Genomic DNA, 24,848 nt, shown 5'->3' with positions numbered 1-24,848 from the left:
TGCACCTCCTGGTGGCATAGAAGGCCATGCTTGGCAGGTGTTCCTTTTTCATTGTAAGGTTTCGAGTTAGAGGTAGGCACAGCAGTGTGCTGACAGTTCTGGGGTGGTCTTTTTGGAAATGAATTCACTGTTTTTGAACAAATACCACAATTGGAGCATCCTCAATACAACGAATACATAGATTTGCTTGTGTTAGCTCTCAGATACTGCTCTACAGCTCCCATTTTTGAATGGCGGAGCAAGCAGCCAAAATTAATCTTCCAGGACCTTTTTAATCTGAGGCCATTAAAACAATAGTTTAAAAGGTATGGAAGGTGAATGTTTTCCTTGTTTGAATTCACTCCCTGTATCCATGCATCTGGTGTCCGTGGAGCTTCAGATCCCTACGTCATCCATCTGGCTGCGCTGGGACTGCATGGCTGAAGTTCACTTTGGAGCTACTGCTGTGGGGTGGAAACCACCACACCTATGGAACACAAAGCACTGATTTGCCACAGAATCACCTGCCTGATTAAATTAGTGAATTCTTTGACAGCTTAATTGACATTGGCAGGCTTTACGCTGGCTCAGGTGTCATCTGGCCTCCTGCAGCTGGCAGCAGGCTGCTCTTGGGCCGGTGTCAGTGCTGTATGCTATGTGCTGGGGCTACCTCTAGCTCTGCACTTGCCTTCCTGACCCAAGCCAGTGGGTTCTGCAGGCTTAGGATACATGAATGATGGACTGGTGGGATACTGGTAGGGATGAACTTTGCTCTGTATATTCCAACATTGATCTTGTATTCACGTGTAATGTTTGAGCACACTGCAAAGATGGCTCCTATCCTCCAGCTGCTGTCCATGGGGATGGCTCTCCACTGCACATACACATTGGGTAGGTCAGAGCGGAGCAGGGGCTGTGGTACAGCTCTGCCCTGTTAATAGCATGCATTATGGCCTACTGGATGGATTACAATAACAACCCACCAGCTGCAGCTCTTTAAAGCTGTTGAGAGTAATTGTGCTGCAGTCCAGGTGCTCCCAGGGGCTGTGGTTAGGCAGCGTGGGAGCCAGGAGTTCTTAATAAGAGGAGGCAGCACAGAGCATGAGTTTTCCCTCTGGAGTTACTGCCACGTGCAAGTTACGTGCTGTGTTCGTCAGCTATGGGGCATCACCAGGGCTACCCTGTACTTGCAGGACATCAGCTCTGATTCTGCTCCAGGGTCTTGTCAAATCCATCCTGGCACTGCAAGGTAAGTTTGTGGCCAGCGGCTGCTCTGTGCTCTGGGAGGGAACATGGCATCAAGGTGCAGCAAGAGTGGGACTGTGGGAAAGGAGAAGTTTTCTGTTAATCTGCTAACTTGTAACCTTTGAGATGCATTGCTGCATGTGGCAAGGCAATTTGTTCTCAAAAACATGAGGGATTTAACCCACCAGATAGTCATCTGCAGAGCAAGAGCTCCTGAGGTTCCTCCTTTGTGGAAATGCATGCCCTTGGTGCACCAAACCAACCAGCAATGCACCATGAAAGGCAGGAGGCTGCAACAGGGCCATCCCCTTTCCTGATGTTTATTTCTCTCTTCAGTTGTTCTTATACTGCATATGAAAGTTATAAATGTATAAATATATACAATTTTGGGTTTTTTTTGTAGCAGTCAGACTGGTATGGCTTTGTGGGAAGAACAGGTGATCCTATATCAAAAATGAAACTTCAAAATTATATACCTCTATGACAGTACTTATTTCTTAATGCTGAAATGTTCCCTCTGAGAATTCAGGTATTCAGTAATCACTGTTTCTGTTCCCTTCCATGTTTGACTGATAAAATGAATTACTTTGTGATTTACCCTTTGCAAGCTCAATCATGTCTGCAAGTATACAAGGTGTAGCAAAAATACAAGGCTGAGAAAAGGAGTAAGATGTAGGAAAAGATAGTTGATGGTTTTCTTACAGAAAGATATCCAGACAAACATTTCTGGAGTGAATTTTAGTTGTGTGGTTCATCAGCGCAGTGCAATGCTGTGGTTTTGAAGTATTCCCTCTCCCTCCCACGCTCTTTTCTTACGTTCTTGCTGGGCTGTTTCACATCTTTTCAGCCAGTAGCCATGTTTAATTTTTAAAAATCAAAGTAAAATTGCCAAGTGTCACAGCCAAGAGAGTTTTATGTGAGTTCTTCTTGAGCACTGACTGCTTTTTCATTTATCAAACTGTTTTTTACGATGTGCTTCTTTCACAACCATCTAAGTCATATTTTATCTAGGAAAAGTTTTCTTAAGGAAAACATTCCTTTCTGAAAGATATTTCCTTCTTGCAACCTGACCTACTGGGATTTACCTTCCTTACTTTGCACAGTAACAAGTGTTTCTTGGCTTTACCAGACATGCATTCAACACCTGCTGCTGTGACCCAGAAGTTACTGCTTTTTAGGTCTGGAGTTTTCCTAGTCTAAATAAACCTGTAATTTTCAGTGCTTTCAGTGGCATCTCAAGATTTTATTTCCCTGTTTATAGTTAGGAGTTATCCCTCACCTAGTTGCCAACTGTTGGGAGCGGTGCTGAGAAGTGAATGCACTTCAGGTGAATACTGATCAGAGGTGTATGGAGGGTTCAGTGTGCCTTTGCTCCTTGCCAAATGCAGTGCTGGAGTATTAAGCGTAGCAGTGGCATTATGCAGATGTGTGCTGAGTCTGGCTTTCCTCCAAATGACACTTGCACAAGTGCAGAGCAAACCTTCCTGGGTCGTCTTCCCCCATGACTGTGATTTGATGCAGTCAGGTTGCCAAGGAAGGAAATCAGAGCTTCGATCAGAGCTTGGAAAAGAGCTCAGCTTTATTGTTGTTCCCCTTACTTGTTTTCTTCATCCATTTCTTCAGGTGTTCCGACTTAAGTCCCTCCTTTTGTTCAAGTAACAAAATGCCAACCCACCAAAAAACACCTGCACAAAACCCCCAGTAACCTCCAATCAGCTCGTATCTTTGTCAAAGAAGGTGAATATCTCAGTCTCTTGTTCTGTGCTGAAGTGAAACAAAACAGTTTGTAACCAATATGAATTTATAAATGGGAGAGAAGCATTCAATGTAAGCCCTCAGGGCCTCGCAAGGTGCAGGTGGGTGTTGCTCAGCTGATAGCCTGCTGCACACAGCTGATGCACACTTGTTCCAATTCTTTGCGTTTGGAAGAGGTCATTTTGCAGTGGTTGTGTTGGGTGATACATGGCAGGGCTGCTGTCAGGTGTTACTGGAAGTAGACAGTTGTCTTAATTAGAGAGTTGTTTTTACAGCTTCGTACATTTTAGTTTCTGCCAAGACAACTGACAACAAGGAAGAAACAAGGAATTTATGAAGAAATCATGAAAAATTTATGCTGGCGTATGTGGTCTGTTTATCCAGCATATAAAATGTACTTTAAATTCCAACATCAGAGCTGCTAATAAGTCTGAAAATAGACTGAAACTATGAATAACTTTGTATGTGTTTTGACCCAACAGCGTGCTCTAGATTTGACCCACAATGATGTTAACCTAAGTGTTAGACATCCAGCACTCCTAACTCACAAGGATTTCTTTCGTTGTGAGTCAGGATTTTAACCTAATTATTTGTATAAGAAAAAATGCATGGAATAAAGGGACATAGGAGAATGGCAGGATAGTGCCAATGACAAATTTGTGCCGAATCCTCCAAAAACTTGTACATATCTCTGAAGGAGAGCTGTTCCATAGATTTATTTTTTTGCTGAGCAGTTTCTGGATATAATCTTGATAAAAACAGAGCTCTGTGTGCAGACATAGGAGCCCCGGGGAAGAAAATAACATTCCCTCATTAGACTCATTTCAGTTACTCTTCTGTGTTAATTTCCTTTGTAACCTGCTACATCTGTAATGCGAATTGCTAATTTGTTTGGAAAGTTAGGGAGAAAAAACAACCCCACTGAAGCTGGTGGCAAAGGCACTCTTGCATTGCAGCCCTGTGCGTTGTGCTGTGGTTCCCCTGACAGCACCGTCTCCTCTGTTTGGTGCTTGATCAGGGCTTGGTCTGAATTTGTGAACTCGCACGATTCCATGTGGGGAGTTTGGAATTGGAGCATGCTGTTCTCTCTGCTGTAAAATATCTGATCTCTTCTACTTAGGTGTTTGTGTGGAAGTTGTTCTCTTGTTCTGACATAGAGCCCTTACCTGTGCGAGGCTGATAGATGAAATGGAACAGTTGCCTTGATTTAACGGGGAAGTTGGGATCATTCTGTTACTGCTGACGAATGGAAAGGTTTCTCATTAGGCTGGGCTCTGGGCAGTGGAGTCCTGTGCACTGAGGACACATCAGCAACAGGAAAGCTTTTCCAGTACAGGATGCCATCATCTCAGGTTTGTTAAGAGCAAAGGGACGGGGCTGCATCTGTGAACTGTTTTCTGTTGAAACGCTGATGTGATGCTGCTGGAAACAGGGCAGTGAGCGTGGTGTGCACCACTTCTGTGGGAACAGAGGGAGAAAATGTGAGCTGGTGGCTGCTGACCTCCTGCCCCACAGAGCCCTGCTTTGTCTGACAGCCAGTCGCCAGCAGAAGCTCAGAGTTTAAAGCTGGATGATGATTCAGTCATAGAAGGAATAAAGTGACCAGGTACTGGTGGCAGCTGGGCTCAGCTTCACTTTCATTGCTGCTCTGGTATGTATGCTTGTAAGAAATGAACATCTGAACACAGACCCAGAAAATCAAGAGCTAGAAGCAGCAGTTTGCAACTGAGCAGGACGCTTCTGCTGGGGGTGGACATGGTAATCTGTGAACGAGTAACTGCTCTGAATGTGGAACTCTGTGAGAATAGCAGGATTCCTTTGCTTATCACTAACTTTATAATGCTGTTTTTGGGGTGGTTTTCTTTTTTTTGTTTTTTTTTTTTTTGTCCTGAGTTGTAAAATACAAAAAATACGTCAAGAGTTAAACCTTAGTCATGGCAGCTTTTCCTATGGTTAATCTTTATTTGTTGATATTTGCACAGACTTCACATTCAAACACAGATTTATTTTTCTTTAAGGTACTCTTTTCTTCCCTTGTAATTCAACTAATATTTAAATGAGAGAATAATTAAGAACTTACGGTTATGAAAATCATGTTTTTTGGCAAGTCTGCCTCACGTTTCAGTCAGGAGAAGTGGTTCGTGGCTCCTGGGCATCATGGAATGCCCTTCAGCTCTCCTTGGCTGCAATTGCTTTGACCATTGTCAACTTATAAAGCAGTTCCCTTGAACGTTTCCTTCTTCCCCCGAATCATAAATTGTCTGGCTCCAGGAGTGCTGTCTGGGAAATGCAGAGGCTGAGGATCTGCTGGGCATTATGAAACCGTGTGGGGAGCTGCAAAAAGTGCAACTCATTCTCATTGATTTAAGAGAGAAACACCTGGCATATGCATTTTGATTATTTATATCTTATTCGAGACAGTGCGTATATTAAAAAGGAAATTAAAGGCCAACTTTTCAAAAGAGCAGAGGCAGTTTGTACACAACGTGTGACTCCAGATATGGGTGGAGAGGGGGAAAAAAATGTGCTCTTCCTGCCCTCTGATGGACGTCCAGCAGTGTGTGGCCATGGGGCTGGCAGCGCCCCGCAGGCTGAGTTTTGCTCACGCATCCCTGAGAGAGGCTGATGGAACCTAAGCCATAAATGGTGATGAGAGAACAGCTACTGGGCCTCATCAAATTGTTTGGTATCAATTATCTCGAGTGTTTTAAAGCTCTGTGTGTATTTAATGTTCGTTTTATTTGAATGTAATGTAGTGAATGTGAGTAAGATGGTGTGAATGAATGATTTCAGCTTTCAGGTAACTTTTTCTTTCTTATGTCAATAATTCAGTGTCAATGTTTCGCTAAATTTCTGTGAGTTACAGTAACACGAAGGTAAGAGATTTTAAGTGTAGCACCATGACCCAGGGAAAAAGTTTAAAAGAAAGTTTATGAGGGTGCATAGTGATGGGACAAGGGGGAATGGTTTTAAACTGAGACAGGGGAGGTTTAGGTTGGATTTTAGGAGGAAGTTTTTCAGCCAGAGGGTGGTGAGGCAGTGGAGCAGGTTGCCCAAGGAGGCTGTGGATGCCCCATCCCTGCAGGCATTCAAGGCCAGGCTGGATGTGGCTCTGGGCAGCCTGGGCTGCTGGTTGGTGACCTGCACACAGCAGGGGGTTGAAATGAGATGATCATTGTGGTCCTTTTCAACCCAGGCCATTCTGTGGTTCTATGAAGATAAAATGACCCAATTGATGGAAAATATATCTAAGTTTGAATGTGTGAGCCCATTTCAGTGGCTGTGCTCGTGGATGGGTGTGGATGCTGACAGGGTTGTGGAAAAAATACTAAAGGAAATATTCTGCCATGCAAATTCAGCAGAGTTAGAAGGATGTGGTGGATTGAAGATCTGAAGTTCAGTCTGTATCTTGGAGTCTTTCAGTCCCGTTTGGAGCCTCAATTGTAGCAAATACAAGAAAATGACAGGTTTTATGTAAAAATCCAGGTATTTCTGGTGAGCAGTGTGGAGAGTTTATATAGTCCAGGTGCAAGGGGGGGTGCCAGCAGTCAAGTCACCTCTATGGAAATTAAGCAGACTCGTTTGTGATGCAGCGCTGTGGGCTGTAATAGGTAAATTATAAAGGTAATGTGCATCAGTTGTCCAGGCAGACAGCTGTAGGCACAGGTGCTGCTGTGACAGGATGCCCTGTGCCTCACATTCCCTAAAGGAGCAGGTTCTGAGATGTTTCCTTAACAGGTTTATAACCACTTCCCATTCCTGAGTGCACAGACGAGCAGCAGGAAATGTGGCGCTGTGCAAACCCATGTTGTTCAAGGCGTTTTATCATCATACTGCGTCTTGCATTGTGTCCTCTTAGCAAATGGAGTGAAAATAAACACAGGCACAGCGTTTGGGGGTGATCTTATCTTGACAATTTCAGCTTGTCTTAAAGCTCCACTTTCCTTCAGTCTCAGAGCTGAGTCCCCAGCCATGGCTGTGCTGTAGATTGGCTGTGGTATGAAATCAGAGCCAGGCGTTGATGCAGATCTTGTGCTGGCTGAGGTCCTCAGCAATCAGTGACTGCTTTGTCAGGCACACAGTATATTGTTTCCCATTCTCTATTAATATTAGTCTGAAGTGTGCCAAAGGTATTTCTTCAGCAGCATGTTACTATTGTGTCTAGTTTTCTCATAATCAAGCATTTATTATGTTTTATCTGATCACTTTAGACTTTGATCTTCCATTTACAAACCACTTGGTTAACCAGTTGGTTTAAAGGTACTTTTGGCTTGAATACAAATAAGCTTAAATGTTTAAAGGCTTATTGCTGCATGTATTATTGGCAGACTGGCCCAACTGGATCCCATATTCAGGTGCCCATCCACACAGGTCATTTCCATTTTAATCTGAGAAATGACATTTTGGATCCAGCACCCAAGCAGTTGGACATGGTGGGTGATTTAAACTTTACCAACTTGTACAGCTCATCTTTGCTGAAGGGGTGCCGCTGTTAAAGATGCCTTCTTTGCCCTAAAGTAAGATTTATAGTGTCAGTTTTATGCAGCCACAATAATACTAATTTGAATTATTTTTGCGAGAAACTCAAAGCATCTGGGGAAGATTGTCTGTGTTCTGTTGACCTTACAGATGTTTGAGTTGATTCATAGTGGGATTAAGTAATTTCTCTGTGCTCATGCAGTGAGTAACCAACAGCGAAGAGTGAAGTTCAAATCATATATTATTTTCATGTTCCATTTTGATGTCTAATTGAAATAGAACAATTCCCATCTCCAGTGCATAAAAGAGAGAAACAATTCAGAGCTGTATACAACAAGGAACATCGGTGCACTACCTTGTTTTCAAACACAGCACAGGTACAGACAAACATTGAACCCAACAGCCTGTTGAGTTCTCTGCTTCCATGAAGTCTTTCCCAGGTGACTCTTCTGGTTTCCCATCTTTGTGCTAGAGGTTATCACCTCTGGAATAGTTCTGCATCACACCTTGGATCGTCATTCCCTCATTGGATTCAAGACAAAAGAATAAGGTTAGTTCTTCTGATTTAAGGACACCGAGCAGAGCCAGCTGGCTTGGGTGGATGTGGATCAGAGCAAGCTGTTGAACCACTGCTATGGGGCTGGGAGGTAGGGATGCATGGCAACATGCCTGCAGGGCTCGGCCTGTAGAGGACACGTGCCTGCTGCCTTGCTCAGCTTTAAACATAGAGCGCAAAGTTTTTGGAGCAGGACTTGTAGACCCAAAGGTAATGAACATCGGCCTTATCATAACTACCCATGAAACTGAATAATTGCTACTGAAGTTGCAACTGCAATCTTGTTATCGCGAATTGATTTCACCTTTTTGCCTATAAAAAGATGGGTCAGGAGACAAGCATTGTATTATCCAGTTACCTTGATGACTGGAGCATGTTGTACGTAGAGTGCCAGCTCTAATAATACTGCACCAAATTAGCAGGAATGAGTAGATGCTGAGTAAAGAGCAGAGCTCTTGCAACAAGTCCGCAGGAGGACCACTAAGATGCTCAGAGGGCTGGAGCTCCTCTCCTATAAAGAAAGGTTGAGGGAACTGGGTTTGTTGAGCTTGGAGAAGAGAAAGCTCCAAGGAGACCTCATTGTGGCCTTCCAGTACTTGAAGGGAACGTATAAATAGGAGGGGGGACGGATGTTTGTGAGGGTGGGTGTTGACAGGACAAGGGGGAATGGTTTTAAAGTGAGACAGGGGAGGTTTAGGTTGGATATTAGGAGGAAGTTTTTCAGCCAGAGGGTGGTGAGGCACTGGCACAGGTTGCCCAAGGAGGCTGTGGATGCCCCATCCCTGCAGGCATTCAAGGCCAGGCTGGATGTGGCTCTGGGCAGCTTGGCAGCAGGGGATTGGAACTGAATGAGCATTATGCTCCTATGCAACCCAGGCCATTCTGTGATTCTCTGATAATTCTATGATAAATAACCCTGCATTACTGTTCTTTTGTAATGGATCTGTTGATAGGAAACAACTTTTCTGGCTGTTTACATCGCAGTAATTTCATAACATGTTTGTATTATTTAAACTGCGTGTTTTGTGAATGCTGGAGCCAAGTAATTTGTAACAGAAGCCATATGTAGGAACCACTCTCCTGAAGCGTTTTTTAAATTGCTTTGCTTGCAGCTACAGAGTTTGCCATAGAGAAAGATTCCTTGTTCTGAAATTTCAAAGCCACAGGAGTGGTCACATAGCTGAGAAAGGAACAGCCTGGTGATTTAAGGCTCTTTAATGCCCAACTTGTTGCAGGACAGAGTGCTAGAGACCTTGCTGCTCTAGCAGAACATTTCTCTGCAGTTCCATAATGCCCAAAACTTGATAACTGATTTATCATCTATTAGGTCTTGTTTGGAGGGTTAAATGGACTACTGGAGCCGGATGGCAGGAAATTAATGTGAAATAAATGTTTCTATAGTCTGCTTTAGTTCTCTTATCCGAGTCAATCTCTGTGGCATTCAGGCTGGTTTCCAGTTTCTGTAGGTTTCCTGTAGAAGTGTACTAGATGTGCACCCAGGGTGCACATATCATAGGGCTGATGTGAAGTTGTCTTCCCCCTGACTTCTCCCAGTGAGCTGCTGTGTGCATTTTGCCCACGATTTCAATATTATTTTTTTTTGTTTAGATTTGTTGTTTTAAAAATTGGAGGTTGGTGATACTCGGTAGGAGGAGCATGGGCTATGCTAGCTGAACAGGAGACCCAAAGCCACGCAAGGTATGGGATGGCTTTTACAAATGATGCCTTGCTGGGTTTACTTGCACTAATGAGACTTGTCAGAGCTGCCCTTGGAAGCAGCAGCTGATAACAGCACGCCCCATTGCAGCTGAGCACATTGCCTGGGTGAGCAGCTTCACATGGTGCAGGAAGGAGCGGGGGATGGAGAGGAGAGGTGCCTCTTCTCTGCTTCTCACCCCACTTTTCAGCTTTGCCTTTAATTGCTGTTATTTCAGCTTTGGGGTAAAAGTTCCTTGAAATGCAATGCAGGAGCTGTCTGAAGGCTAAAAATATTTTCAAACCACTGATAATGTGGAGGGTTTTCATCCAGTGTTTGTCTTCATGAGCGGTGCCCCAAGTCAGACACCCATGCAGCTTAGCACAGGCTCGTGGAGCCATCTGTGATGTGTCAGGCACTGGAACAGGCTGCCAAGGCTGCTCAGGGTGAAGGAGCCCCCTTCCCTGGGTGGAGGTGTTCAGGACTGCAGAGATGTGGCAGGGAGGGACATGGGCAGCAGGCACGTGGGCTTGGGGACCTTAGAGGACTCTTTCAGCTTGAAGAGTTCTATGGCCATAGGCCTTCCCATGGAGCCCCGCAGGGACTAAGGGGCCTTGGCAGAGCCTCACTGCCCTGTCAGCACTCCCAGGGCATCGGGTTCGGAGCCTGCTGCCCTTCGCCAAGGACTTCTGCACGTGTCCATCCCTGCTGAGCTGAACAGTTGTGTCCTGGCGCAGGTGTGGTGATGCCCCTATTGACTCCTCTGTAAATAAAAAGGGGAGAAAACTGAATTCAGCTGGTGGTGAAACAGGAGAGCACAGATTTCCTTCTTATCTGGATTAGTCATGTTCTTTTAGGGATGAAACTCCATGCAGAACAAGAAAATGAGGCAGCTGATGTCGACAGAGGTGGCTGCAGAGATTTCCTGAGCAGTTCCACGTGAGTGAATGGGAAGCTTTACTTATTCTCTAACTCAGCATAAAAGACAAAACACGAACACCTTGTTTCTCATTTGTACATCATTGTACCAGCATTATCTTGCTCCTAGATTAACGTGGATTGTGTGATTTGCAGATTTCACCCCAGGGCAAATTGCCTTTATTGAGCAGGAGAGTCAGACCCACGGCTGGCTCAGCACACAGCACTGGGCTTTTAAGGCACAAACTCATTTGCTCCTCAGGATTGCCAGGGCTGCTTTTGTCTGGGCCTGACCTCATTAACGTGTTTTTAAGTAATTATCAATGAGAGAAGGTGACCCCCAACTCCCTGTGCTTATAAAGTGACTTAAAGAAGTCTGTATTTACCACAGCTGAAAACTTCTGAGCAGACAGTAATTTATACAGCTGTGATCGTGTGGTAATTGTGATTTGTCACAGACGAATATTTACTTTTTTGACTAATTTAAAACCTATTCATCATACTACACACAAATTAAGAACAAAGTGTTGCGTTGGTCTTTGAATGGATAATTGCAATTAAGACACTCTCCTGCAGAAATAATGTGTGTAGGGTTAATTTGGACTCGGAATTGTTTTTTCTTTGCTTGTCTGTACAATTATATTCTCCAACTGTGGCACAGAGCAAATAATCAACTCAATAATTATTTGTATCTGAGCTGAAACGTAGTATTTTTAATGGAAGTGTCAAAGCATCTGCAGTGCTCTGTTAGAATATTGTGGTGAGTACTGGTGAGGTTGGTGGCAGTGGGACGTAGTGCTTGGGTTTGGGGGGAAACTTCATTGCGACTCAGTGTGTAAGGGCTCATAAACAGGAGGGAGATCACTTGATAGGCTGCCAGACAGTGATGAGGGAGAATTTTAAATGGAGTGGATGAAGACGTAGAGTGGATGTGAGGAGGAAACCTTTAACCAGAGGTGGTGCAGCCCTGGCACTGCTCCCATGGCACTGCATGGCCATGGCTGGGCCCTGGGCAGCCTGACTGGGGGTGCAGCCCATGGCAGGACTGGGGGCTCTGAGTGCCCATCCAAGCCAATTGTGCTGCAATTCTGCATTTTCATTCTCTACAGCAGTGATGTAGGTGGCATGCCAAGAGCTGAGCCTTATTAGAAGGCTCCTTTTCACCCTTCCATACAGTGCATGGTGATAGGAAATGTGTAACTTTTAAATATGCATAAAAGGGGAATTTCACAACTGCAATGTAGCAAATTAAATATTAATGTAGATATATCTTTAAAAAAAATCATAAAAATGTATTAATTATCTCCCCCAGTAAAATTTGAATTATGTGGCCTGAATAGCATGATGGGGAGGTGTTATTCTTTCTAATGAAGCTCAAGGAAGAAGCCTTTAAAATAAGGGGGTAACTCTTAATCTCAGTGTTGGAGTGTTTAGAAAAAAAAATGGGAGTAGTTTTAGCAGTAGCATATAAACAACTTGTTGCATGTTTTCTTTTAAAATACTGCTTTCTACCAGAGACCTGGGGGAATGTTAAAACAGCACATGTTCCATGTTAACACCCTTAAATCTTCAGCACTGTTGTTCCCTTGTCTTTTTGGCCTATTGGTGTGATCAGACAGAGCCTTTATAGCAAGCTTTTCTTTGTCATGCAAGGACTTCTGACTGAGAGCACTGTTGGATATCCCAGTTATCACACACAGCCACTTTTAGGGCATCAGTTTTCAGCCATCACAGTTTGTGTATTGCTGATGTTCAAGATGGGAATACGTAATATTTGAACAGGCTGTGTGTGCCATTCTGGCTTTGTCTGCTAGGTATGGAGAAAATCCAGAAAACCATCCTTCTTACCTTACATAAACCATTGACAAATATTCTGTTTGTTCAGGGTTGGCCTGCGGGTCTTGCCTTTGGCAGACCTTTCATGGTGTGTGGATGGATGTAGATCCCTGACCTTGCTAAAAGCAGTGTTTTACTGTCCTTCACAAGTCTCTGTCCTACTAGCATTGCTCTCCATTGGAAGGCCACGGTGCTCAGCTCACTCCTGGCTTCTTGGTGCTGGCGTGAGGGTGGTGCTGGGAGTCAGGAATGTGCACCTGCTTCCAGTGAGCCATCATCCTGCTCAGCACCTCTCTGTCTCTTGCTGCCCATCCTGTGGTTGACAGCTTTGATTGCTGTGGGTTTTAAACGTTCATATGGGCCTCAGGTTGGTGTTGCACAGCTTTAGCTGTGTGTTACTGCTTAAAGCTCAGTGTAGTGCAGTGGTAAAACAAGCTGTGTGGTGGCTTAGTGGGGATTTTTAACAGGAGTGTCTTGACATGGGATGGCAGGGACCTCTGGGTCTCTGATCCCACCCTGCTTTGCCAGGACACCCACATCCAGGTGGGTTTGGAGATCCGTGAAGAGATCCTGGCACCAGGCATCCTTGAGCAGAGCCTGGTTCTTCCCTCTTGTATCTCCCCAGATGTTTGTGGACACAGGTGAGATCCACCCAAGCCCCCACTCATCCAAGCTGCTAACATCTGCGTAGTTCCTTGAAGTCAGCTGCTCACCTCCTGCAAATGGTTCCGCTGCAGTGAGTGATGTACCCAGGCAAGGAAAAAGGCTGCTAAATAACAAGAATGCTTGGCTTCTCCAATCACTGTGTCAGGGACACATCATGGTTTTCAACAGCAAAGTAATACACTTTTCCATTACTTTATATTATGCTGTATGAGATTAGCAGAAGTTGGGATGTTACTATAAATTGTATATGTGCAAACATTGGTTTAAAAAAAAAAAAAAGAAAATCAACTTCACTGTGTTTTGCTGAGCTTTATCTCAGTGGGTGAAGCTGCTGGCTCTGGATTTTTCTTCTCTTTGTTCCTACAATCCATATGAGCTCATAAAATAATTACTGCTCATAGAGAAGCTGCTCAGCTTCAGTGCCATTGGCTTTATAAATTATCTGTCTATAGAGATAGCCGGAGTGTGTAATTCAGGCCAGAGGAGAACATAAAAGGAGCATGAATGGTACATAAATGTGCGTGGCGTAAATGCAAGCCTTTTGCCCAGCTGCAATTTTGAGGCAGGCCTGTGACAATGACTCCAGCTGTGCTGATGTGGGAAATGCTGCCCATCCGTGCTGCCTGGAGAGGTGCACAGCCCTGCTCTGAGCACACTGTGCTGCTGCTTCCTGCAGACCCTGCACCAGCTGCACGGTGCTCCCATGTGCTCCTGTCCAGCCATGCTGCCGGAGCCAGAACATGTTCAAATGTTCAAATGATTTACAGATCCAAAGTGCTGGATCTGGGACAGAGTCAACTGGCCTGCCTTGGTGCTGGGGACACGCTTGTTACTTCCCTATTAAACCAAACTTCTGTATGGATCTACTAGAAGAAAGATCAGGAATGCACAAATGACAGCTGTACCTTCCAGCACAGTCTGACAAACCCTGCAGTCAGAAATAAAATGTGAGTCTTATGGTATCCTAAAACAGGACTTCCAAGATGCTATATATATAAAGCCAGATAGTTTCCTGTAGCTTTAAATATGTATTATCCACATATAGCACATTTTTGTGACCTGAAGAGCTTCCTCATTAATATTGGGATTAATACTGAGAGAGGAAAATGAAGTACTGCCTAAAAGAAGTTGTACCAAACTGGATTCCATGCTGGAGGATTCCCTCCCTTTCTTTTCCATGACCGTATCACATTTGCCTCTGGGGCTTTGCCTTCAGCAGGCAGAAGCTGCTGGCCAGCTGCAGGAGGATGGGCACAGCAAGGGCCAGGTCCTCCAGGGCCCCAGGCAGCTCAGGCAGTGCAGCCTGCAGCCGTGCTGTGTCAGAGCACATTGCTTTCTGCAGAAGCATCTGTTTGTGGTGTCAGAAATGCCCCTCTGCTGACCCAGAGGCTCTCCTCGAATGCTGCACGCTCGTTACAAGGGTGAACGAAAATGGTTTTGATTATGCAATTCCATTGCAATTCCTTTATAATGCGGTTCATTTCTATCTGCAGCGTTATTTAGCTCTTCTAAATTGGAGAAAGCACATGCCTGGTGAGGATGAAATTAATGCTGAAGGCAGTCAAAGGTAATCAGCGTCTCTGGGCTTCCCCAAAATAAGGTATAGAGCAGAGCAGAAAAGAGTGTTACAGATGTATGGGTATGTGCATGAGGGGAACGGTGTGGAGTTGCTCCACACTGATCACCCCAAAGGGCTGAGAGCAGTGGCTCCAGTATGGATCTCTTGCAGGGAGCAGAGATCCTGGTCTTACCCTGAGTGGTTGGTTGTTGGCTGGTGTTTGCATGGAGACCTGGGTCTTCACTGAGCCTCAGGGCCCAGCCGTGCATGTAGTTCCCTGTTAACCCATCAGCTTAATTACTGTGCTGGGATGATGCAGAAGAAGTCACCATAGAAAATAAAAACTGGAAAAAAAAAATGAAACCAGGGCCAAACATCACCAACAGGACCAAGCAGCAGATGGGCGGTGTGTCGTGCTTATGAGCCAGCTTCAGCTTCCCTTATAAGCACAGGAACCTTCATGTTATTCTTGGCTTTAGGAAATGGTTTTTCCTTTATCCTCCCCTCTGCCCCTGTGTGTGCCCACGTAATCCCTCCATGTTTGAGCCCTTCTTTCTCCTTAACTTCACACTGCTGCTTTTTGCTGTTATGTCCTCTGCAATGCTGACTTATCATGCAGTTTACCTCTTTCCACATGAGCCAAAAGTCCTACTGCAGGCTGCAGAGGGGGTGGGTTCCTGGTGGGCACTTGCTGGGAGGATCACTGGGACTTGGAGGTACTGAAGCATCGCATCGAGGCCTTCATTCCAGTCCCGTCGTCTTGCTGCAAACCATAGCAGACAGGAGCCTGCAAGAGAAATTAAAAGAACAGCAAAGCACTGATCTTGTCCAGAGGTTAATAGCTGGGTTGTGCAAGCAATTGTCTGTGCAGGGGACCAGCAGTGTTCTCGTCTCGCTTCACTCTCCTCCTGCATACCCCACTGCCTTCTTGAAATGTTGTGTGTGTCACAGCAATATCTGAGAGCCACGCTTAGGATCAAATGCAGCCTTACCTAAAGCTCCAGAAAAGTGGTTATATTGTTGTGGTTGTTTTTCAGTGCTTCACCAGCATTTAGTGGTCTCTTCACAAGGCTGCCAACCCCATAAATGCATGGAAACAGCAAAGTGGAACAGCCATTACAGTTGTCTCGTGGGGGCATTCAAGGCCAGGCTGGATGTGGCTCTGGGCAGCCTGGTCTGCTGGCTGGTAACCTGAGCATAGCAGGGGGTTGGAACTGGATGAGTATTGTGGTCCTATGCAACCCAGGTCATTCCATGTTTCTGTGATATGTAAATATATCTAATATATGTGTGTCAATTACCAGAAGATTGTATTTGTGCTGCCTCCCAGGGAGTTAAGTCTTGTGCCTCTGGTTAGGGTATGGGAGAAGGACATCCCAAGGTTGTGCAAGTTGGTTCTTCTGGACAGTGCCTCTTGTAAATGAAAAGTCCTGAGAAGACATAATGTAAAAGCCAAATTATTCTCAGCCCCCTAAGAAGCATCAGGCATTGTGGTAAACTTAGCATTTTGGATAACATACAAAGCCAAAAGACCTTTCCAGTTAACTGAGATGCTGAGATGAGCTTGGCTTATGACCCCAGCAGCACTGGTCTGCTGCTGGACTAACCTTTGGGCACCTTGCTCTGTGGGTTGCTTGCTTTTTCCCCATTTGCATTCTGTGATGGACTTTGATCAAATATCCACAGGAAAAATTAGGATTATTTTCCTAGCATTATGAGATTTATTTATCCAGCTGCAATTGTCTAAACAATTGATTGCACGATTGATGAAAATGTCAAAGAATATGAAATGCAGTGAATCAATTCTATTGATTTATCCATAATTACCCAAAGCAGCCTTAATCAGTATTCACACTGGGGTATCCATAGAAATGTGTGAGTTACAAAGGACAGTGCTGTCAGCAGAAAAGGACAGAGGTTCCCTTGCTGGTGCAATGCTGTCATGTGTTCAAAACTTTTTCTTTCTTTTTTTTTTTTTGCAAAATTCATGATCAGAAAATTCACACTTTGCAGGAAAATTTACCTGGTGTCCTTTGCCATGCTTCACATGACTTGATTCCCGTTTTAGAAATTATTTCCAGGCCAAATTCTTTCAAAAACAGGGTGGTAGGGAAAAAACAAAACAGTAGTTTTTCCATTTGTTGGGGTCAGCACAGCATCCTAAACATGGTTCTGTATTTTATTTCCTCTGTGTCAAATAGAGGGCAGTAGAACTGAATTGTCCTGGGGTTGGTCATTCCTGGGAACTGAATCTTCCTGGTGCTACCAAGAGAATCAAAGGGCTGGGATGGCTGGGACTGGCTGGAGGGCTTGTGTGGGTATTTATAGATTGCTCTGTAACAGTTCTTTCTTTACAAACTTCTTATTTCCATGCAGACATTGGTATTTTATACTACAGCAGTTGTAAAAAGGTGAGGCAGTATTCCCATCTAAGGCCAAGTCAAAGATGCTTTACTTACAAGACACCACGTTCTTGGGTTGCTCAGTGACCTTTAAGCATTTTGTATAGAGGGACCATTACAAATGTGCACTTGCTTCTCAGTCTGGAAATGCAACTGCTTGGAAGTGATGTTTTTAGCACATAAACTCAGCAAGGGATGGTGGAGATGCCTGCTCCACAGCAAAGACTTCTGGCACTTTGTGGAGCGCCGCTTTAAATGGGAACAGCTTGCTTAATAACACAGCTGAATGCAGAGATTTCTCATAGTGGTGCTTCAACAAATCCCTTTGTTTTAAATTATAAGATCTGTCCCAAGTTTTCGCTGACTGCCATGATAGAAATAGTCAATTTTGAAGTCAGTGGTTGTGCATTCCTTATGGGATATTTGCCTTTGGTGAAGAAGGGCACTGATGCTGTCTACATGCAATAGACACTGGTTTTCCAGTGTTGTAGCCTTAGCTGAAAGCACTCAAATTGTCTTGTAGCATTTCCCTTAGAAAACACACTTGCAAGCTTTTATTACCTGTCATAAAACTCTCTAGGAGGTGAAATTCAGTGCACGAGGTTCAATCCACGGCTGGAGCTAAATGGCAGGTGGAATTTCTGGAGACAGAATTTCTTTTGAAAAAGAAATCCCAACTTTCTTCTCCCCTTTGTTTTGTTTCTTTCTCTTAACGTTTATCGTTTGATTGCCCGGCATCAGAGCAATTCTCTGTTGCAAAAATGGGCCTTCAGGTGCGAGGCAGCAGCACTGCAGAGGTGGTTGGCGAGGCAGCGCGCCGTGGATGCGATTGTTGGTAGTCAGAGCGCAAGTTTGTCCTTCAGAATGTTGCAACTTGCAGTTATTTTTCATTCATCCGTCCCCGTTGTTTTAGAGGACGCCCAGCACAGAATATAAATCAGGAAGGAGGTGTCAGTGATCATAGATAATATGCTAAAACTGTTTCTGAAATATTTATTAGAAAATAGGTTAATAAAGTGACACGATGCACCTGTGCTGGTGTGAAGTAGACGATTGGAGAAGATTATGCTAATGTAAGTATTTAGCAGCAAGTCTTCATTGGGATTACTCTGTGCTATTATCACAGTCAGCCCAGGAATTGTAATTCAACAGAAAGCAAATGATCAAGGGTTTTGTTTCTTTCTTTCTTCTCTTTTTTGTCTTCCCAAGTTTTGGCTGCTCTTTAGCCTGATGAATTAGAAGGAATGTATTGCAAGGAATCTTTTTAACGTATTATTGAACAACAGCGAGAAAGAATAAGTGAGAGGTAGGCTGGGCAGAGAGCCATCACATAGAGGAGTGTAAAATGAAAAGGATTTTGGAAACCTTGATGTGGGCTGAGCAGCTGTCAGGTTGGGAGGTGTGAAAAGAAGTTAACAGTAATAATATCACAAGGAGAGAAAAGAGTTTGGGATGGGAAACGATTGAGGGGAGATGGGAGGAGGGCTCGTGCCCTCGTGCTCATACATTTCCATGATTTTCCCTTTCATCTGACATACACAGAATATGCATCTGAGTATTACATATTCTCTGTGTTCCGGGGTCATAATAATTGGAAAATCATCATCCCGTATGTGATGCCAAGAGAAAAGCTGTTACTGGGATGTATTAAAATGTGAATTTTAATTTATATGCAAGTGAAAAGTTGTTTAAAACTTAACTGCGCTTTGCAGATGAAAAGTTGAGAAATAATTTGAAGATATTTGATGTGATTGCTCTTTAAAAGAAGACTTTGGTATTCATGCGTTAGTGAGCAGTTGTTCAGGTCTGGGTTTTGCATGGGGATTTCAAGGTCTAGGTCGGTTGTTTCGTACACAGTCTGACAAGATAAGAGTAGTCTGTCTCATATATGCACAGCAAATTTGTCTCCCAGAGCAGCAAAATCACAGGCATGCGAGGCATGGTAATGTGCAGCAAGGCCGATCAGCTGTAATAAAGCATTCATTATCCCTCCATCTAAATTAACTGAAATGGTGTAATAGGCCCTTTTATAACATCTCTCAAATTCCCTCTCTTTTATTGAATTAGCAGCTAAACCTAGATTATTTTAAGCTGTGTGTGTATATTCTTGTTTAGATCGTTATGCTGTCATTACAGAAACCATTTGTCCTTCGGTTCCTTGGTTCTCCTGTACTTGTTCTTTGATCTCTTCAGAGTTTCATGGGCTACATTTGTAGCTTGCACTGTTTTCAGATTTTCTTGTAAGTATTTTAGCAAGTAGTTTTAGTGCAAACCTGATGCAAAAGCTGACAAGATAATGTGCAGAACAGAGTATACTGTAGGAAAGGTTCTTCTGAAATATCATTCTCCATAAAAACTCTTTGTGCAGTGTTAGTTTGATCTGCACGTGTTTTACTCAGTGAGTTGGGTGTGATGCAGCTCTGCTCATCTCCTTTAGCTTTTGCAAATGCCTTCTAGTGGTGGGAGAGGCTGAATGAACATGGGGCATCGAATATGTTCAATGGAGTGAACAAAAAAATCAGGGCATGTGATTAATTGTAAGAGAGAATGGAGAAAGAAGAACTAACTGTACCTGAGAAAGGGAAGAAAAAAGGATTTGTTTGGCACAGTGACTGCTGTTCCATTATGTGCTTTACCTCTTTGTCTTTTCATTTGTTGTTGCCAGTGGAGGTCTAGATGTGACAAGTAGGAATAGCCTCCTGGATTCAGTGAAACTGTGTGCAGGAAAAAAGGGCTTCTCTGCAAAGGTAAAATAACAGAATCAAAGCAGTAGTATTTGTGTTATTATTTGCTTTAGCAATCTCTAGGGGTGCATCCACAAACCATTTAACCCCCTGTGGGACCACTGGGTGTGATTAAGCATTAACAGTGATAAAAATACACAGTGGTTGCAATTGAAGCTATGTTTACAGCTTGAATGGGAAGCATATTTGAGGGTTTATTGACTCTGGATGGAGGGCTGTGAGGGAGGAGAAATTATGGAAGGAATTAGGACTTACCTGTCCTTTTGCCCGGGCAGGGAGAGCAAGGTGAGTGGTACCAACTGCAGCACAGGTGTTTGACTCACTGTGTGCTGGCGCAAGTGGTCATTCCTCCTGACTTACAAAGAACTGATAAGGTGTCTTATCAGGAAATAAATGAAAAGGGATACATTATCAAGGCACCCAGATGATGGAATAGAGCCTTACTCTGCTAGAAACTGTCTAAACAGAGGATTAGAAATCAGTCCCTGCCTCAAAGGACCTTCACTGTAACTACAACAGAAAGCTGCTGATGCATTGAGAGGCAGCCCCAACACCACCCGTCCTCAGAGGCTGAGCAGCCACAAACCTCATCCCTGTGGGATGTTAGTTTTGTTACTTGTCCTTCAGCACCAGTCTGTCTTCCCTTCGCATCTCCTGACGTGATTTTCTTCTGTGATCATATCCCTTCTATTCCGATCACATTGTGGAAAAAATGTTAATTTCCTTCTTTTAATTGGGTTGATAAAGTCTTTTGTCTAACAAATCTTTTGCAATATGCTAGCGTTAGATTTTGTTGCTGCGTGCGACGTTCTCAGTATTCTAACTTCAGTACATTGCAAGCAGTTTCAGCCTCTCAACTTCTCTCTTTCTCAAGGTTTTGACTTTGGTGGCTCTTCCTGACGTGGGTAATGCATTCTTTTGTTAGTAGAAGCTGAGCTTGGAGAAAAGCACTCCTTTTTATGCACGAGCACCAAGAGCTAATCTTTGTTATTAATTACACTGAGATAAGATGTGCCCCTGCGGATTGATGCTCTTCATCTGAATGTGGGAGATACTTTTGGTGACTTCTCTTGGCCTGGTGATGTCCAAAACAAGTCCACCTTCATCTGTTAACTCTGCCTGTTCTGAGAAAGCCTTTTTGGGATGGCTTTTTTTATTGGTTTTCTTTTGTTTCTCGCTTTAACAGTGAAGTTATTGCAAACCATCAAAACCTGCCTTGAAAGAGAAGAGGTTTGGACTAAGACCTGAAATTATTCATAAAATATTCTGCTTCCTCTTTTGAATTTTATTTGGGCATAAACCTGAACCATTTAAATTCATGAGTTGCAGCAAACTTTGCAGGCGATAACACGCCATTTCCTGGAGTAGAGCCAGGAATTCATTGAGCAGTGTTCTTTTTTTTTTCCCCTCCATCCACATGATCTCTTCAGAGCAATCATCTTTCTTTCCAGTGAAGCATGCAACTGAGCAACGTACCAAAATAGTAAGGAGGCCACCAAACGTTCAGACTTTTCACCACGTAGCCCCATGTCCGTTGTTGCAGCTCTTTCACAGGATGGCATTTCGATGTCCAGGAGAATCCTTTCTTTTCAGCACCATTGGATTTCCATACATCTGCACAACATCCAGCAGAATTCCCAGTTAATGCTGGATTTGATTCATCTGCATCCTCAAGATGCTTTCCAGAAACCCTACGATTTCTCTGCTGTCTTTCTGGGTTTTCTCACTCCTCTTCACTTTGCTGTCAGAAGAGGGAGAGGATGAGGCTCACATCTGCCTGCTCCGGTTTAAGCATGGAGAGCAACCTGATGGGAAACAGCCAAAGAAATCTGCACTGGAAGATGTGTGCATTGACACTGACATTCTCCTAGGTGAATGTGAGGATGCACAAGCATCTTCTATCCTGTTTTAAAATCTTCCTCTTGAGAGCATCCAAATCATGGCATTTTGTTCTATATTGGTTTCAGAATATCGACACGTTCTCTGAGATCCTGTTTCAGATGTTTTGTTTTGTTTTGAGGTATTCCAGCAGGATGACATTTTTGTCAGAGAATATAAGGTGTTCAGGAGTCAGTGATGGCAACAGAAAGCAACGTTCGCCTACGTCATCACCTACACTCAGCATTTCTTTTGTGGGCTTATAACCATCCAACTTTACTCCACGGCGAAGGTGGGATGAAGTCTCTCCATCTGTTAACCAACTTGCTACTTCTCAGTGGTCTTGTTTTCATTTATGTTCTTAAAATCAACTTCCTGAGATTAAGTCATGGGCACCTTGTTTTCTCTTGACACTGGGAGATCCTGTAAAGGAGAAGTTGGGATGCATTATGAGCTCAGGATGAGAGAAACCATTGTGGTGACTTTAATGGTGCCAGGAGGTAGTAGGAGTTCAACTGGTCTCTGATTATTCCACTGTGTAACTTTTTATGGTAATAGAATGGAGTGTAACGTCAAATTAAATGAAAACCAAAATGGGGCTTAATTAAAAAATCAACAGTCAAATCTCTACATTTTTTTCCTTTTTTCTTTTTTTTTCTGATGTTCTACTGCAGGAGGTTGGGAGAATGCCTGCTTTCCCAGAGCACTCTAGTTATAGGATAGCATATGGGCTGCGAGTGAGTGGTGGCATTTATTTACAATTACAGTTTTATAGATGTGTTGTGGTTTGGTCCCTTTTCCTGTTGCAGTGTACAGTAGATTCCGCACTGTTTTGTTGTTTATTTGTAGTCACTTGAATGAACATGGAGAAAAATGAGAGCTACGATTTGAAGAAAAATAATGGTATATAAAGTAATGAGATTGTTCCAAAGCTTAATTAGATGGAGCAGATTGAATACATTACAGTGATGTCTTGAGGCAACATAATTAAATTGGAAGCATAATCCTCCCTGTATTGGAACTGATTTTATCTTGGTAGGACGAGGAGCATCAGCGAGCTCTTCCTGCTGGTACGTTGCTGATCCTTCCGGGAAGAGTTTTGGACCTCAGAGCATTGTCAGACCTTAAAAGCACAAAACAAAACAGGACATAAATCTACAGACAGAATTGGTGGTGTTCTGGTTACAGGGATAACATTGGATTCAATCTTAGTACGTGCTACAGCTCAGTAATTGAATCATAGATCTAAAACACGTCCGCAGCGTGTTATTGTGTATGCTGAATTCATCTCGTTTATAAAATCTCTTAATGGAGTTGTTTCCAAATATATACAGTGACAAAGATTCTGGTGAATAATGCATGGAAGTGCTGTTCCTGAAATGCATCTCTGCATGTGCTGGGTACAAGTGCACGGATGCATGTGAGATCTTGAGGTACAAAGAGCAATATTATGAAATGTATGTATACATATATAGATATGTATATTTTTATGTATTTAGACACACAAACATATCTATGTATGCGTGTGTATATCTTTTGCTTTTACATATTCATTGCTATTTAATCATTATTTCATTATCTACGTTTTCTTTCATGCTTCTACCAGGAAAAAAAAAAAAAATAAAACAATCTTTCTGTTCATGTTTGGATACTTTTCTTCTCCTGCTATTGGACGAATCTGATTTTACAGTACAGATGCATCCCAACCGTGTGACAATTAGTGCCTTGTTTTGTTAGTTTTGTATACGTGAATAATCTCTGCTCCCGTCCTGATCTCGGTGTGAGGTTTGATTTCATTTGGGCAACCAAGCATTTAGCTAGAAGTTCTTTTCTTTTTTTCTCAGGACAGATCAGTAGGTATCTTACATTCAAATAAAAGTTCCAACTCCTTCTGCTGTTTCAATTTTATTTTATTTTTGTCAGCTTGTAGAAGATTAATTTTCTTATTTGCATCCAGTAGTGCCAGTCTCTTCTTAAAGATTGCTTTTGGGGAAAAGGAAAGAAAGGTTACACGTGTCATGATTGGTCTTCATCGTTTCTAGAGCTTTAAGGGACATAAATCTGTATCACAGATAGCCTGCTCCCAAGACAAGCTCATTTGTCTGGGCATTAGCTGGCAGTTCCATAGCATAAATTTAAAGTTTTCAGGAGGAATCTAATGTTTATTTTGAAAATGGAGATTAGAATACCAGAGAATAATATGTTTACTTTTCAGCACCATGAATATGTAGTGACCTACTTATACTGTACCATTTGGTTTTATTTTTAAAGCTTGTCAAGCCAACTCCTATTGCAATTTAACAAGCAACCTTTTTAGAGAAGCAATAAACTGTACTGGGTATTAAATTAACATTTTAGAAGTAGAACATTGCACAACATTTTGAAGACTGTCCTTCAACAGCTTTTTAATGTGTTTTTGTTCTGTAAGTAAAACAGTGTCTGTCTCATGTGTTTGAAAACACGTTTTGCTTCACCTGCAAGTTAAAATAGAGCCAGTTTCAGTTCTGGTGAGCTGCAGCATTCAGATGCTGCCACTTTAAAGGGGGGGGGGGGAAGAAACAACTTCATTTTTCCTCTAATAAACTGAATGTTTAATGATCTCCTGATTATCATGAGATATTTTAAAGACAAGTGATTTTTATCCAAAGCATCCCTTATGTTTCTTTACCCCGCGTCTGCGAATTTGCTTGATTAATTTTGAGAACATCTGCATATAATTCCGTGTGCTCAACAGTGGTGAGATCACACTGCTTTTCAAGTAACAGCTACAAATCTCACTTCCCAGACAGACTCCCATTTTTGTCTAATTGGAATGCCAAACGTACAAAGGTGCCACCGAAGAGTGTGTAATTATGTAATTTTCTCTTGATCTTTCAGAGTCTTCCTGCGAGCAATTAATCAGTATGCAGATATGCTAAACAAAAAATTTCTTGATCAAGCCAACTTTGAGTTGCAGGTAAGAAAAAAATTATCAAAATACCAAACAGCGTCTTGGGATGTAATATGAATAGTGTAATAAACTTCTGTCCCAAACAACTAGAATTAATAAAGCTGGGAAAGACCTCTGTGATTCCCCAAGTCCAGCTGCCAGCCCATCCCCACCATGCCCAATGTCCATGTCCTCATGTGCCACACG

At 43.1% G+C, this 24,848-nt stretch overlaps 1 protein-coding gene across 2 annotated transcripts in view; it reads left to right on the top strand.

Moving 5' to 3' along the window:
- DOCK1 (dedicator of cytokinesis 1) overlaps positions 1-24,848 on the top strand; it is a 273,286-nt gene that overhangs the window by 168,678 nt on the left and 79,760 nt on the right. For both annotated transcript variants that reach the window (XM_052677007.1, XM_052677006.1), the window contains exon 30: positions 24,590-24,668. In XM_052677007.1, coding sequence (XP_052532967.1) covers positions 24,590-24,668 — 79 coding nt within the window. The remainder of the gene's footprint in view (positions 1-24,589; positions 24,669-24,848) is intronic.

The sequence above is a fragment of the Tympanuchus pallidicinctus genome, unplaced genomic scaffold (assembly GCF_026119805.1).
Source record: "Tympanuchus pallidicinctus isolate F22 unplaced genomic scaffold, pur_lepc_1.0 scaffold16, whole genome shotgun sequence".
In the NCBI taxonomy this organism is placed as follows: Eukaryota; Metazoa; Chordata; class Aves; order Galliformes; family Phasianidae; genus Tympanuchus; species Tympanuchus pallidicinctus.
Note: the sequence above shows the minus strand (reverse complement) of the source record. Positions and strands in the feature narration are given on the sequence as shown.